This window comes from Lissotriton vulgaris, chromosome 1_1 (assembly GCF_964263255.1).
Source record: "Lissotriton vulgaris chromosome 1_1, aLisVul1.2, whole genome shotgun sequence".
Lineage (NCBI taxonomy): Eukaryota > Metazoa > Chordata > Amphibia > Caudata > Salamandridae > Lissotriton > Lissotriton vulgaris.
This window is the reverse complement of record NC_141685.1, coordinates 1,351,891,991-1,351,907,099: the sequence shown is the minus strand read 5'-3', so window position 1 is coordinate 1,351,907,099 and position 15,109 is coordinate 1,351,891,991. Positions and strand designations below refer to the sequence as shown.

The 15,109-nt window shown below is 45.4% G+C and overlaps 1 protein-coding gene across 2 annotated transcripts in view; it reads right to left on the bottom strand.

The window, feature by feature from the left end:
• The window catches only part of MARS1 (methionyl-tRNA synthetase 1), a 231,318-nt gene that overhangs the window by 112,781 nt on the left and 103,428 nt on the right, over window positions 1-15,109 (bottom strand). For both annotated transcript variants that reach the window (XM_086966633.1, XM_086966626.1), the window contains exons 8-12: window positions 10,794-10,910; window positions 10,436-10,639; window positions 9,092-9,293; window positions 8,306-8,380; window positions 4,047-4,217 (exon numbers count right to left, since the gene is read on the bottom strand). In XM_086966633.1, the coding sequence (XP_086822759.1) occupies window positions 4,047-4,217; window positions 8,306-8,380; window positions 9,092-9,293; window positions 10,436-10,639; window positions 10,794-10,910 (769 nt within the window). The remainder of the gene's footprint in view (window positions 1-4,046; window positions 4,218-8,305; window positions 8,381-9,091; window positions 9,294-10,435; window positions 10,640-10,793; window positions 10,911-15,109) is intronic.

The window sequence follows — 15,109 nt, the reverse complement described above, 5'->3', positions numbered from 1 at the left end:
ACGGATATGTCCTGTTTCTGGGTGTATCACCGGCTTTTTCTGTTTCGGTTCCGACTGTGTTGCATCGGGCCGAGGTTCTTTAGACGGAGTGTCCTTGTCCTTACTCGCCGGTGTTAGCGTCGAAGCTTTCGGTGCTGCAGGTGGAATTTTCTATACCGATGGGATTGGCACCAAGTGATGTTTCAGTTTGGCTTTCGGTGCAGAAGGTGTTGGTTGGGCTTTTTGTCGGTTCTGACCTTAGCCCGAAGGCAGAGGAGGGACTGGAGCCTTTTTCTTTGTTTGTTGAGGGGCCAAGGGGGGTATCTTTACTCACGGTACGTTGAGCCAGAGTAACCTGCTCCTCTTCTTTCATGTCGGATTTGGCTTCGGACAGGGAGATATGATGTTCTTCTTCCTTGGATCCTTGAGCATGATGTTCTGTGTCGGAATCCTCACTGAGGATGTCCGGTGCAGAGCCGTTTTGATTTGGCATCTCATGACGTCGAGTTCGACGGTCATGAAGGGTCTTCTCCAATCGAAACGATTGGCACACGTCACAGTCTTTCTCGTCGTGTTCTGGGAAAAGGCAGAGGTTGCACCCTTCGCGCAAGTCGGTGCGTGGAAATTTAGCATGACACCTGGGGCAGTTTGAAAGGAGTCAGTTCCATCGACTGCTAGTGCTGTCGGCGAGGTTAGGCCCTACGGCCCGCCACGAGTTTTCTGATCGAAGTTGTCTTGAGTTGAGACGAAACGCGAAGAATGGGAAAGCACGATCGATAACAATACTGTCGAGGGTAGTGGATTGCGCGTCAAAGGGGTCCAAGAAATAGTGCCGAACCGCAGCGCAGCAATACACATCCGAACCCGATGGCAGGAAAAAACAATCTAAAAATAGAGTTGATGCCAATGCGCACTATCACTTAAAAGAGATGTCACCTACCTCGTGACTGGAAAGTCTTCTTGGAAGAAAAACAAAGTGCAAACATTTGGCCCCAACACCAGATGGTGAGCTATGCACGGCACGTGATGTACAGCTCACATGCCTCGAATCAATGTCCTTCCTTATTGCTACTTTCTACTCGAAATACATAGCGCAAAGCATAATCCTTTAAGTAGAGTTTAAGACACTTCATTGACATTTCCAGACAGACACAGAGGTCCAATTACAGGCACTCCATTTACTGAAACCTACTGACATTATTTTAATGTTTAAAGAACTGCTCCAGACCAAAAGCCTAAGGAAAATGCAAATCAGGACCGTGATGTGAATCTACAGAACTACATGTCACGAACAGATGATTACAGGGTAAGTAACATTTTTCGTTGGTGGCATGTGTAGATGTAGCTACCCATGATGTGCATAGACTGTAAAGCATTGCACTAAGTAGCGGTGGCTCGTCTGAGGATGTTGCAAAGAGCTGGGAAATTGTGTGACGAAGTTTGACCAACGTTAGCTTGTTGGCAAGCTACCACACCACACAGTATTGTTTTGAAAATGTCAGGAGTAGACCACATAGCTGCCTCGCAGGTGTCAGCCATTTGATTATTACCCAAAAAAAGTCATAGAGGATCTACTCCCCTGCAGACACCAAAGATGCAAGGAGGGATCCACCGAGTTGTCACTCCCCAGCCAGCCTAAAGCAGCAGTTCCCCAGGAAGAGGACCTTGTGCTCCCTAAAGTCAAATTTGCCTGCCCCACCACCGAGTGAGAGGCCATTAAGACCAACTGGAGCCACACAGGACCAATACCCAAGGTACTGGTCCCCTTGCAGCAGCCAGGGCTTGTTGTGCCCAGACTGGAAACCAACACCCAGGAAGACCGACCTGCACGTCGAGGGACTTCAGTGACAGTGAGACCACATCAAGAGTGGCTCTGCTGTCCTGTTTGCCCTTCTGCAGCAGAAACAAGAACCAAGAGTGAGTCTGTGACTGCTGCCACCCCACGTCTCAAAGCACCTATGCAACCATGCTCAATTGAGTCCAAGGGAGGTGACCGTGCAAAAAAGGTCCCTAGACCCACAAGAGCTAAAAGCCCATCCTTGGATTTGCCCAGACTGGACATCCAGTCGCTACCCGAAGCCTCTTTCTGCAGGACCGCGCCAGCATCGGATTTGACGCCAAAAGACAACACTGCACATGAGCCCAAGGAGAAGTGGAGCACAGGTGAACTGTGTGCCCAAGGATCTCAAGGGTCGAGCCCCCAGTGTGCTCCCCCCGACTAGACTCCAGTCCCTGCCTGCAGCCTCCTTGTGACCAGACCTTTCTCCCAATGAAGTGAATGGGACACACAATACCGTGACACACCTCTGCACCCGGATGCCCCAAGAGTCTCCCGAGGTGACCTGCTTGTGTTGCCTTGGACCTTGCCCCATACTCACCTTAAGTGCTGAAGGTCAGTCTAGTAAGTTGCTGCTACGTGCCCGAATGAGATACAATTTTTTCCTTCATAGGATAACATTACACATCGAGAAATTACACTGTTAATTTTTTTAAACTGTATAAATTCAACGTGAAAAGTTAAACTTACCCGATGATCTTGGTATCTAAATTTATATAAAAGTACAGGTTATTTTTATAAATTGGTGTCAGATTTCTTTATTGAGTGTGTGTCTCATTTACTGCCTGTGTGGGTAATAAATACTTAGCACTACCCTCTGATATGCCTAACTGCTCGCCCACACTACTATAAAAAAAGTGTACTTGGGGTCAGGCAGGCTGTCTACACTAGTCATCTAGAGCACTAGTAGCTCTATGGGTGCATGTATTAATAAATTCATCACTGGAATCAGTGTGGACTTATTAATACGAGATGTTTGATACCAAGCATCTCTAGTTTCAGTGAAGCCACTGTGTAGTTGGGCAACTCGTAAACACCAGTGTCAAGCACATGTACTCAAAATGGCTTCTTCGTTCATTATCTAAGATTCGACTTAGACAACACAGGGGCATATCTGCTTGTGCAGATATGTCCACACATGGAGTATTGTACACCTTGTCTTAGGGCTAGAAGGCCTGCTTTAGGGGTGACTTACCTATACTGCATGCAGTGTGTGCAGGCATGGCACACAGGGGGTGGGCCATATTGTGTCTTCACTATTCTCTGCAACAGGGAACGCAGTCTGCAATGCTAGTTTGCTTGTTGGTGCTGAGAGGTCACAAAGGGTGGCACAATGTGTGCTACAGCCTTTAGGGACCTTCTTTAGCCTCTTTGCCCTAACAAGGGGCACCATTAACTAGGGATTTACTGGTGGTGCTTTAGATATTGCCAATTGGGGGAACAATTGTACCATTTAGGGAACGGGATCTGGCACGGAGGACCTAGATAGCAGGGACCCAGTGTACTTTCTGTCAAAATTGCATCAGATACCAGGCAAAAACAAGGGGCGGGTGACCATGTCAAATAGGGGCACTTTCCTATAGTAGGCTGTGCAGGACTCCCCGAGATTGTCAGTAGACAGACAGAGATTGCAGGCAGTATGGAAGTCTGTCATCAGGCACTTAAGAGTGGCACTTAGGACAAAAGCGAAATGGAGTTCTTTCCATAACTAGGACATTCTCGTACCTGGAGGATGGTGTTGAAGGCAGAAGGGTGCTTTGCCTCGAGACGATTCATCGAAAAGTTCAAACCGGGTATGCGATAGATGGGACTGGGCGCACAATTGTAAATTCTTACTGTAAGGAACGGATCGTAGCGGGTTCGGCGAGAGCACCACATGGCGTTGAACTGAAGCTCAAAGAGACATGTCTGAACCCAACAGGGGAAGAAAACAATCTAACAATGGAGCCGATGCCCTTGCACATTACCAGTATTAAGTGGGGTCACTATACCTTGCAACTTGAAAAGACTTCTTCAAAGAAAAATAACATGCACACTTCTGAGCAGGATTATGCACAACAAGTTTATTTACAGCCACAAATGCCACAATTTGATTTATATTTGTGTTTTTTCTTCAAAAGAAATATAGAACTGTTGGATTTAGTTCAATAGCACAGAATTCTAAACTTAAGGATGCCAGGAATGCTGCCATCCATCAGCCTTGAGAACCGAGGGGTAAAGGTTAACTCACCTTATCTGTGTAGCCTTCAAGAGGCACAGGAGTCCCCCACTTTAGGTCTCGAGTGATACACCTTGGTTTCAGCCCATCACGGATCCAGGAGCGTGTGATGAAGCGGGCATTCGATGTCCAGTCTCCTACTGCTAATGACTGATCCAGCCACCTCTCCAGGCGCTCCTCCAGCTTGTTTTGGAGATAATAAACAAACAGGAATGAAGATAAAGAACATTAAAAACGCAATACTTTCCAATTGCTCATATCATGGCAGTAGAAATTGCAGCTGGCTAGCTCAAGTCTTGCCAATCGAAATTCTACCACCTGTCCCTTGCAACAGATACAGATTAACATTGCGCAACGGCGAGGCATGTCTTTTCTTTGCCTATTGAAACCATGTCACACAATTATAGGAGCCAGTATGTTTACAACATACAAAGAAGTCTGCTATTTATTGGGCAGTGCTGACCGTTCCAGTACTGCTGAGTGTGTGCGTTTTTCCCACAACTTACAAACTTAAAGAGCAAAAGATTTGACTGAAGTAAATTTGTGCAAAATAACACTGGTATTTTTCATTAATTCCTAGCCCTTTAAAAAAAATGAGATGAGGAATGGTTGCATTTTTCCTGAGTAGTGTCCCGTCAGAAGAAAAATTGTGCACTGTAAAATATGTTTGTTCATGAATTGGTTCCTATGTAGTGCCATGCAAGCTTTTATACAGCCTATTGGCACATGTTGTCTAGGAATAGCAATGTGAGCCCTGCTGGATGACAATTTCTCTATAAGGATGGAAGTTATGTATTTTCCAGGTAGAGTTGTCCACTTATGTTCCTGGCCATCTTGGTTACAAGATTCGTCTGCTGATGGAAACTGGGGAGAGTTTGTGAGCTTCTATCCATGTGAGATGAACCTGGTACTTTGTGCTCCGAAATTATTAATTTCCAAAGAGAGAGTGACTATCAGAAAGGCTGCCTTATCTAACAGTTGCTCATTGGCTGTTTTTATATAGGTGGTAGCTGGAAGGTGGACTGGCTCTATTGGTCCCCATAATATTTAAGTGAAAATGGTATGCTGCATGATCAAAGATCATGTCTTGCCTCATGGAGGGGCCTAGTGCTGGTGTCAAAATATCTTTGTGCCTGAAGACTTGGTTAACATGAATGGTTTCCACAGAGGAGGCCAATTACAGGTAAACGGCTTCACTAGCAGTTCTGTGTATAATATGGTTGGTATGGACTAGGTCTTGAAACCCTTCTCTAACACCTATGTTTGATTGAATAGAGGTGTTCCATAGTTATGGGTTACCTAGTTACGGGTTACCTTGTGTCTCTGCAATGTAGTTTCATGGCTGCCATGTTTCTAAGGTCATGTGTGAAGTGCCGCTCCAGTTCATATTTTTCGTCTTCTTTGAGTTCTGCAATATGTAGTCGCGGTTTAATAATGAAATAAATAAGACTAGAAGTCCCAAAATACAAAGAGTATCTGGTCTGAAGCAACTAGACATTTGGCAAGGCTGTGGATTTTGGTAGGTGCATGTGTGTGGAGAGAAAGGGTATTCCTAACCTAGTTTTCAGGGTTCCTACTGCAGGATCAGAACGCCTCTGTTCCAAAGTCAGTCTGACCAAGTGTCACTGAAAGAAACTGGTGAAAAAAAACACAGCTGTGGAGTTCCATGATACCTAATTTAAATATAGGTTGCTTCTTTTTCCCTTTAAAAGAAGGTGGTCATGTCTATTAGCAAGATAGGAATTGGAAATATTGTTATGGAGGCTCTCGGTTCACATGCTGCATGTGTAAGGCGAGTCAGAGTTGTCCATTAGTAAGATGACTTGTAACACATGAAACAAACTTCGTCATGATAATTCTTCAATCCTCCCAGACATGTGGCGGTCCTTTGCGTCTCTGTCGGGGCTCGGTGTTAACTGGGATAAGTCTTGCTTATACCCCTTTCATCCTAGTATGGAAGATCCGAATTGAGAGGTGGACGGGACGGTAGTGCAATGGCAACCGGTGGCGTTCAGATATTTAGGCATCTGCATCTACCATAACAATCAGGATCTTCTGGATGGTAACATTACTAGGGCAGTTACTGCACTCAGTCTCAGATTGAGTTTTGGAAGACGCTTAGCCTTACGGTTATAGGTAGAGTGGAGTTAATTAAAATGGCCATGTTGTTGCGTCTCCTTTATTACTTCTTTAATCTACCACTTTACCTACCGGTGTCCTTTTTTCACTCCCTGGAGAGGATTGCTAGGGACTTCATTTGGACTAATTCAAGGTGTAGAGGGGCATTGGCAAAGTTCTATCTGCCACGATCGAGGGGTGGGCTGGCTCTACCTAACTTAGAACATTATTTCTTGGCGTCACAAATTCTGTGGGTGGCAAAATGGGTGGAGGGCTTGCATCTATCTGACACGGCGGAGCGGGACCCCCGTACTCTCAGGACAGGATCCTCTCCATATTTCACCCTTGGAACAAATCGCACAAACCTCTTACTTTGCTAGTTCAGATTGCGCAGAAATGTTTTTGCAGGGCGCTGCGTCTTACTAAACACGTTGCACTGTACGTACCCGTGGTGCCCCCTATTGGGTATGCCAACAGTGCAGGGACAGGTTCAGGGCTCGGATCTTATGAACTGGTTGGTATTAATACTCTAGGGTATTTGTATGGAGAGGTTGCATTACAGTCGTTCCTCACTATCGCGGATGAAGACGGGGTTCCCCTAAGCCAATTTCTGAATCATGCCTACTGGATGGCTGCGATGTGGTGCTGGTGGGGGAACATTGCATAGGAACCTCCAACACACCTCCTAATGCAATATGTGCAGTCTATGGGCACGGGACGCCACCTGGTGAAGTGTTTTGCGGAATCGATCAGGGAACATACTCTGGTGGACTTAACACTGTTGCGAGTTAAATGGGAGACAGATCGGGGAAGACCCTATTCGGAGAAGGAGTGGTCTGGGGTATTGGCGAGTCCCAAACCAGATTGATTCAATTCTACATTGTCCATAGGGCCCATCTCTCCCCCGAAAAAATCAATAGATATTTTCATAGGCAGGATCCGTGCTGCAGGTTGGCAGATACCGACATATTGCATATGCTCTGGTCCTGCCCCGGTCTGCGTACATACTGGGAGGAGGTACCTGGGGCACTGGCTACTAGCATAGGCAGGGAGGTGCCGCAGACTTGGGAGGTTTGCAACATCGGAGAGTTTTCAAGAAGCGCAAAGTATCCACTAGGTTTCTGGATCTGGGCTTCATTGTGGCTAAACACTTAACTACGCGCAGGTGGAAGGCTGAAGAGCCCCGCCGATGACTGCTTGGTTTCTATTCATGCTGAATTGGGGGAAGGCAGAGGCGGTTTCCTTAGTACGTGAAGATACATTGGGACTGCATAGATTCCCCATTTCCGCTGCATGGAATGCAATGCTGTGTACACTGCAGGGGCTGTCGAATCCGGACGACCCCATGGATGTTCCTACTCCAGACTAATAGTGTGTAATGCACCTGTAAGACCTATGATTTGAGCTGTGATTTGCAGACAGAGTCCTTTACACCCCACACTGTACTGTTATTCTTTTCATAAGTCAGGGCGTGCATCCCATGATAGTCAACAGGGTTCTGTCTCATAACGTTTGGGATTTGTGACTCTTTGCTTACCTTTATGTGGCTTCTGTTTCCCTTCCTATTCTCCCTTTCCGATAGTGTTCTTATGTTCGACGTTTTGATAAGATTGTTTGATTATATAAATAGACTGATGTGACATGGTGGAGTGAAGCCATAAGTAGTACATATGTACTTGAAATGTGATTGCATAGTTGAGTTATATAGTACCGCGACAAGATTAACTGGTATTTCTGATGGAGGGAGGAGGCTTCGATTGCTGGGGTATGCCACCTGTTGTTATACATTACACCTAATGCTACTGCTGTAACCATGCCACTGAGCTGCTGATTTGTAAGTTGGTCCTGACTACTTATTTACTGGAGTTGACTGATAAGTTCTATGATGGTATATTGTCTTTTTTCTTACTTTATGTACAAAACCTTTATAAACAGATAAAACAAACAAAAATTAAAAACAAATATGGAATGGAATGGAATGGAATGGAATGGAAATAGATTTATTGAGCGCGGTTGCTGCCCAGGGGCGTCCAAGCGCTGGAGTAAGAATACTTCTTCAATCCTCAAGAAATGATAACACTTCCAAAATTCCTTAAGGTAACATACTATTTTTCACAAGACAAAGTCACAAAATAATTACTAATATTTGGTACCTTTGGCAGGTCCAGGAACAGGTGCTTGGTCGATCTGATGACTGGAGACCCTTTGCACACCTTGCACAGAGGCTTCTGTAGTAAGAAATGCATCACACGACAAACTGTTACATACACCCCAATAACATTTTTATTTGTAATGAGAGAACTCTTAATAGTATCCAACCGGTTGGAAAATTATTCCTATCTTCGAACAATGTCAAAAATCTATTTTATAATTTATCCACTGTATGATATACACTTATGTTAAGTGTTTAACTATTTAAATCTATGATATTCAGACTCCAAGTTGCTGTTCACAACCTACCCTGTCTTCCAACCTTAAGAAAACCACCTGAACTATAGCACAAATAACGACGTACTAGCTTTACTTTATGTAATATCCATCATGGCACAGATGCATCTCCAATGACATCATGCTTACTCAAACAACAATAAGTAAACCACAGGAATCTTGTGTCAAACGTTTCAACAATGCAGACTTTTGAAAAACTAATAATTTGTGGAACACTTTTTAAAGTGTACATTATTTCTTTTACAAAAATTCTATAAACAAATTCTTAAAACGTCATAAAATGGCTTCTTTAGAACGTGCACAACTTTAAAAACGCGTAAAGATTCTTTTCATAAAGGTCAGGATTAATTTGTATAATGATTTTAAAAAACGCTGAACACTGAGAAATCAATGTGGAGTGCTTTTGTTGCCAGATCGTCAATGAATAGCTACAAAGCACCTGAGCATTGGCATTTGCAATTTTGACTATTAGCTTGCTTCTAGGATGTTACCTTGAGCTCCACAGCATTGATCAGCTTCCCGCACTTGTCGCATTGATCCCCCCGGGCCTCCTCATAGTTGCAGAAGGGGCACGTCCCCTCCACAAAACGGTCTGCAAGGAACTTCTGGCACTTCTCGCAGCGAAGCTGCTCCACTGTGTCCTTCAGCAAGAATCCCCTCTCCAGTAGGCGATTGAAAATGTCTTGGGCAATGCTGCATGTGCAGGAAAAAAAAGATATAAAAGCAAGCAGAAAGCAGCACGGTGCATTCCACCTCACGCATCAAGGGGCAGATTTACAAGCCCCTTGCAACACTTTTACACCGTCGTTGCATCACTTTGTGACGCAGCGGCAGAGTAAACAATGCGCCACATTGCGGCTAATTCACAAAGTGACGCATCTAGGGAGATGTGTCACGTTGTAAATCCCTACGTCACATTATACATGCATCAGGTATAATGTATGCAGGGTGGGCATTTCCACATAAAAAGCCATGTAGAACTGACGCAGTGAAATTTACATTTCACAGCGTCACTCTCCGCCTTCACTGCGTCAAAACCTAATGCCTGCTCAAACCAGGCACAAGGAATGATGCAAGGCTTTTTAAATGGGACTCACGTATCTGTTTTGGCGCATTACTGTAGTTGCATCACTTTCATGAGCAACTCCAGCAATGCGTCACTTTTGGGTCAACAGATATGTCAGAATTTCTGACATCTGTCAATCCTTGCGCCATGGTTGCGCCATATTGTAAATACGGTGCAACCATGGTGGCTTAAGGGTTTCGTATAGAGGCGCTGACAAATTGATGCATCTGTACAGATGCGTGAGTTTCTCGTATATCTGCCCTCTAGTGTTTTTAGAAAGGATGGGGAAGGAACAGAATCTCATAAATACATCTTTAGATCGGTTCTTTTGATTAATTTACTCTTCTAGGTATTTCGACCATTTTGGTATGATTTGTTAAGGTCACATTACTACTGCATGAGCTTTCGCTTCATTTAGAATACCAATCGTATGCCCGACTCATCACTGTCGTCTTCAAACACATCTCATTCTGTGTTCACTCCATTTTGATACTTGCATAACCCTCATGATTTGCTTTAAACACATCAGTAGGTTTCTTCTCACACTACATTCTGAGGACACCTACATGAACGTTCGACATCTTAACATTTTCGGTTATGCCTGTGCTCACACCTACTGATTTGCAACTACAAGCAGGTGGGCCTGTGCTGACACTTATTTCTGGTGATATCCTCATGATCCAAACCAGCTGCCCAGCACACATGCCAACAGTGGAGTGGTTACACATCCTTAACCCGCTACAGAGCACACCATTCTAGTGGTACCCACGTTGTCTGCTGAGCGGTGGTGGTCCTACCAAAGTAGTCAAAGGAAATGTCAAACCACTTGTAGATTTGGGTGTGGATGGCAGCATACTTGTCGCATATTTCCTTTGGTGTGACCCCCTCCTCCATCGCCTTTGTCTCTGTTGCTGTGCCATACTCATCTGTGCCACACACAAATAGGGTGTTCCAGTTGCGCAGGCGGCAGTACCTGGTCAAATGGAACACAAGAGAGGTGACGCATGAAAAATTACACTTTTGTCAAATTAATGAGTGCCCACCGTCAGTCACAATGAGCATTCTGTGCCAGCAGGCAGGCAGGCTCTTGTGCAGTTGCGGCCAGTAGCATGTCAGGTTAGACCTACCTTGCAAAGACATCAGCGCTTAAGACACAGCCAATAATATTGCCGAGATGGGGCACATTGTTCACATAGGGCAGGGCACTGGTAATAAGGATATTCTTCTCATTCTCCAGTGGGAGGCTAGGGAGGACCAAAATTTAACAGAAAATCAGGAGGAATCCACATAAAGAAGGGGCAGGTGCAAAACATACAATCAATAGCTCAGCTGTCACTGAGCCAGTCTTTCTTATAGAAGAAACAACAGGTTAAGAATACATTTATAAACAATATCTTTTAGGGGCCAACTACTCACTAATGTAACGTATAGCCATTTGAAGGGGCAGGGCATATATACCATGTTTTCAGATAGCATTTTAAGTAAACAAACAAACTTATACTGTCCCTGTTTGAGCCGTATGTATTTTTATCCAGAAAAACATTTCCTGTTGAAAAAAGAACTGAACTCTTTCTCCCTCTTAAAGATGTTGGGGATTCACAGTGCAGTCTCAACACAACCGTGTCTTCCTGACTTTCCCCGGACCATGATGAGCAAGTCACTTACTTTTGGTAACGCGGTTTCTGGTGAATACTATACCTATTCCTTGCCTTTGGAATATCCCCCCAGGTGCCTGACTGGATCAGGAAGTTTTCACAGCAGTGCTCCCATACAATGCACTGTGGAGCTGTGTGGTTCTGCACTGACCTTGTTCCACCTCATAAGTGACGGAGCAGACCATCATATAACCACCACCCATACGCTTCTCTTGCTTGATTCTATGCACCCTTAGTGTGGACAACAAAGCAATTCTTGGTACTAAAAGGGCAGATTTCTTATTCAGAATTTTTTTAGACAGTAAAAAGAGAGCACTCCACTGCACAGGTAAGTGGGAGTGGCGGGGTCAGTGAGGAACCTGTAGTTGGATTGTCTCTACCAGAAAGAATCTTACCGAAGGTAAGTAACTTATTCTTCTACTGGACACTCAAAACTACAGATTTATCATCTTTACAATAGACACCAAAGCAGTACCTCCCAAGGTGGAAGCTCTAGTGAGTGGGCTCAGACCAAAAAATTCTTAAGGACTGAAGAGGCGAAATACCCTTCCTGTCAAACCCTGTGAAGGCAGTAGTGCTTTTTGAAAGTGTGTAACGCCCACATCCTGGCCTTGCAGGTGTCAAAAACAAAAACACTCCACATGCCAACACTGTGGTAGCATCTCTGGACTTGTTGGAGTAAGTCCTCATTCCTTGTGGAGGCTCCTCTTAGCAGATGCGTGGCAGATCTTAACGCAGAGGACTATCCACCTTGACAAAGTCCTTTTCAGCACTGCCCTGCCTTTCTTTGCGCCGGAGAATCCACAAAAAGTTGCTCGTCCACCAGATGGTATTTGATGTGATCAATGTAAAAGCGAAAGGCTCTTTTGGGGTATAGCCGATGGACTCTTTCCTCCTCTTTCGAGGGAAAAGGAGTAGCAAAGAATGTTGGGAGGGTTATGGAGACCCAACATGAAAAGGGTTCACAGACTTTTGTCAACAAGGCCAACCTGGTCTTCAACACTAGCTTTTCGTGGAAAAAAAGTGGTTAGGGCAGCTGCACCAAGAGAGCTTGGAGCTCACGATGAGATGACAGTTTTAAGTGTAGGAGACACCACAAGTAGCTGAAGTGTGAATTGGCCTCAAGAGGACCAAATTAAGATTTTCAGTGGCATCACAAACAGTTTAGAGAATTAAACAAGGACGATTGGTAAGGTAAACACAAAAAAGCCACAACGGCCAATAAATATCCTTTTAATGGTGACCACTGCAAGACTTTGCTAGGCCAAAGAGAAAACAATCAGTAAAACACCCAACAATTTGGCTTGTAAGGGTCTATATTATGGACTTCACACCAAGCCACAAATCTGTCCCAGCACCTGGCATAACTGAACTTTATAGAGACGTGCCTGGCAGAGGATGACATTCACAAACTTAGGTGGTAGATAGCTGCCTACTGTTAAAAAATTTAAAAGAAAACTTTTTATTTTTGCTTTTACCTCATCTTGTTTTCCTTTAATGAAAAAGGGCTGCATTTAAAAAAAAATGCTTTGTTCAGAAGCAAAAACAAACATGGTGGTCTGCTGGCCCTAACGAACCACCATCCTTGTGTTTTTAGCGATTCCTAATAAGTCACAAATTGCAACCTACCTCATGAATATTAATGAGGTGGATCAATAGCGACCTACTGAGAATCGCTAACAGTGTAAAGCACAATGTTGTACTTAGTCGTTAGTGGTTTCCGAATAGTGAATTGCACAAATGTGCTATTATCAAATCCAAACAGAAGTCTATATACATCGGGCCCGAGTGCTCAAATGATAGTTTGGGGGTTCATGTAGATATCAAAGTTTCGTACAACTCTGCAAAGAATTAGAAGGGAGGGTCCCAATATGTCTGCCAGCTGGAAGGACACCATTTGTTGATAACACTTTTGTTAGAAGTAGCTCAGTTTTTGTAGGGGTGGGAATTCGAAAGTTGGTGGCCAGTTTAGGAAACTGGACTTTTGCTGCAGCTGTCACCCACACTTTTAGCCTCTTTTTTAGCTACTAGATGCTGCTATTCAACTGAATTGACAGTGCACTGAGGTGTGCTAACCAGATCTCAGTGCTAGTGCTCCACCCTTAAAACAAGGTTATGTCTAAGTTTTCCACTATGCGCTATGCACCCCTATAAGTCCTTAGTAAATGGTACCTAGGGCAGGTGTACTAAAGAGCTGTGGTATGCAGCATAGCATATGCCACCCTTCAGGTACCCACACACAAATTCCACACAGACTGCCATTTCAGACTGTGTGACATGGTGTAAACCATGTTTGAAAACACGACATAGCACACTCCTGTGTGTCTGCCAAAGACACTGTGTGGACTATATGTTAGTTACCCCTACAGCAGGCCTTGGAGCCCTAAGGCAGGGTGCAAAGTAGCACATGTGAGGACATACCTGCATGCTCGATATTACAAGTGAGCAGGGAAGCCATCTTAAGGTATGTACTTGGCACTGGTCAAAACGAGTTTCCCAGCTACATAATGGTTTTACTAAAACCGATGGTGTTTGGTATCAAACACCTCATATTACTAAACCCACACTGATTTCAGTGATGGATTTACTAATACATGAACCTTCGAGGTTCTCCTTGAACCCTACTAGTGTACCTGCTTGTTAGACCTGTCTGGCTTTTTGGCGAAGTCCCTCCTAATTATTATTTATTTTGTCCCCTTTTTGCCCCTCATACCCTTGATAATTTTTTGTCTACTGACTTTTTGTAGGTGTTGACCAGGGGGATAGGTGTTCTTTCTCCCCCTCATAATCTTTTACCACAGGCCCAGAGGCCTGTTCTGACAGGAAAGTTGGCACCACCTAAAATGGTGGCCACCAACTGCCCCAACTGTCACACCCAGAACTTGGCCATAGCCTAGCATAGGGCATTCTAGAACCTTCTGGTCCATTCTGGACCACTGAAGGGCAGCCTATATAAGGCGGAATGCGAGGCAGCCATTTTGTCTACCTGTGGAAGTCAGCTGGAGGACAGGTTGTAGCTAAGGGTGGGAAAAGGTTAGACTTAGGGTTGACCTCCTGGACTGGGAAGCTGCCTATTTGGTCCAACCCACTACTCCCCTTTTAGTTACTTGTCTTGGCCCCGCTGTGGGAAGTTACTGGAGACCCTGGGCGCCTAGCTTGCCCCTTTTCTAAATCAGGGAGGGGAAGAATTAAGGAGAAGGAGACTGCAGCCTGCGGAGTGCGGTCCTCTGCCCAGTTGGAGAGACTGGTAAAAAGTGTACCCTTATCCTCAGCCTCGGTCCAGAGACTGGTAATTGCTCTAGACTGTCCCCTACTTCATAATCCCCTGGAGCGTCATCTCTCACCTGCTGTGGTGGAGCGCCACTGAGGAGAGCAGCAGGCACTGGAGGAGCCAGGAGAAAACGGGCTGTTCCGCCCTTCCACCCCCCAATCCAGCGTGGGGAGCGGCGTCGCTGTAGATCTGCAACTGCCAGCCCTGAGGTGAGGAGCGGAGAAGAAGGGCAGCGCAGCGCGACCAGCGCGGTCTCTGTGAGAGAGACACTAGCTCTCCGCGCATGCCCCGTTGAGCCGCCGGGCTCCGTGAGGCGGAGCCGGATCCGAGGAGGCGGAAGGTGAGAGTGAGTAGGAGCGCCTCGCGCATGACCAGAAGATCAGCGCGTCCCCTGTGAGAGCGAGTAGGAGCGCCTCGCGCATGACCAGAGGATCAGCGCGTCCCCTGCCAGAGCGAGGAGGAGCGCCGGGAGTCCCCCGGCGGTAGCTGCACACAAGAGTTTCTCTTCCCCCTGCCC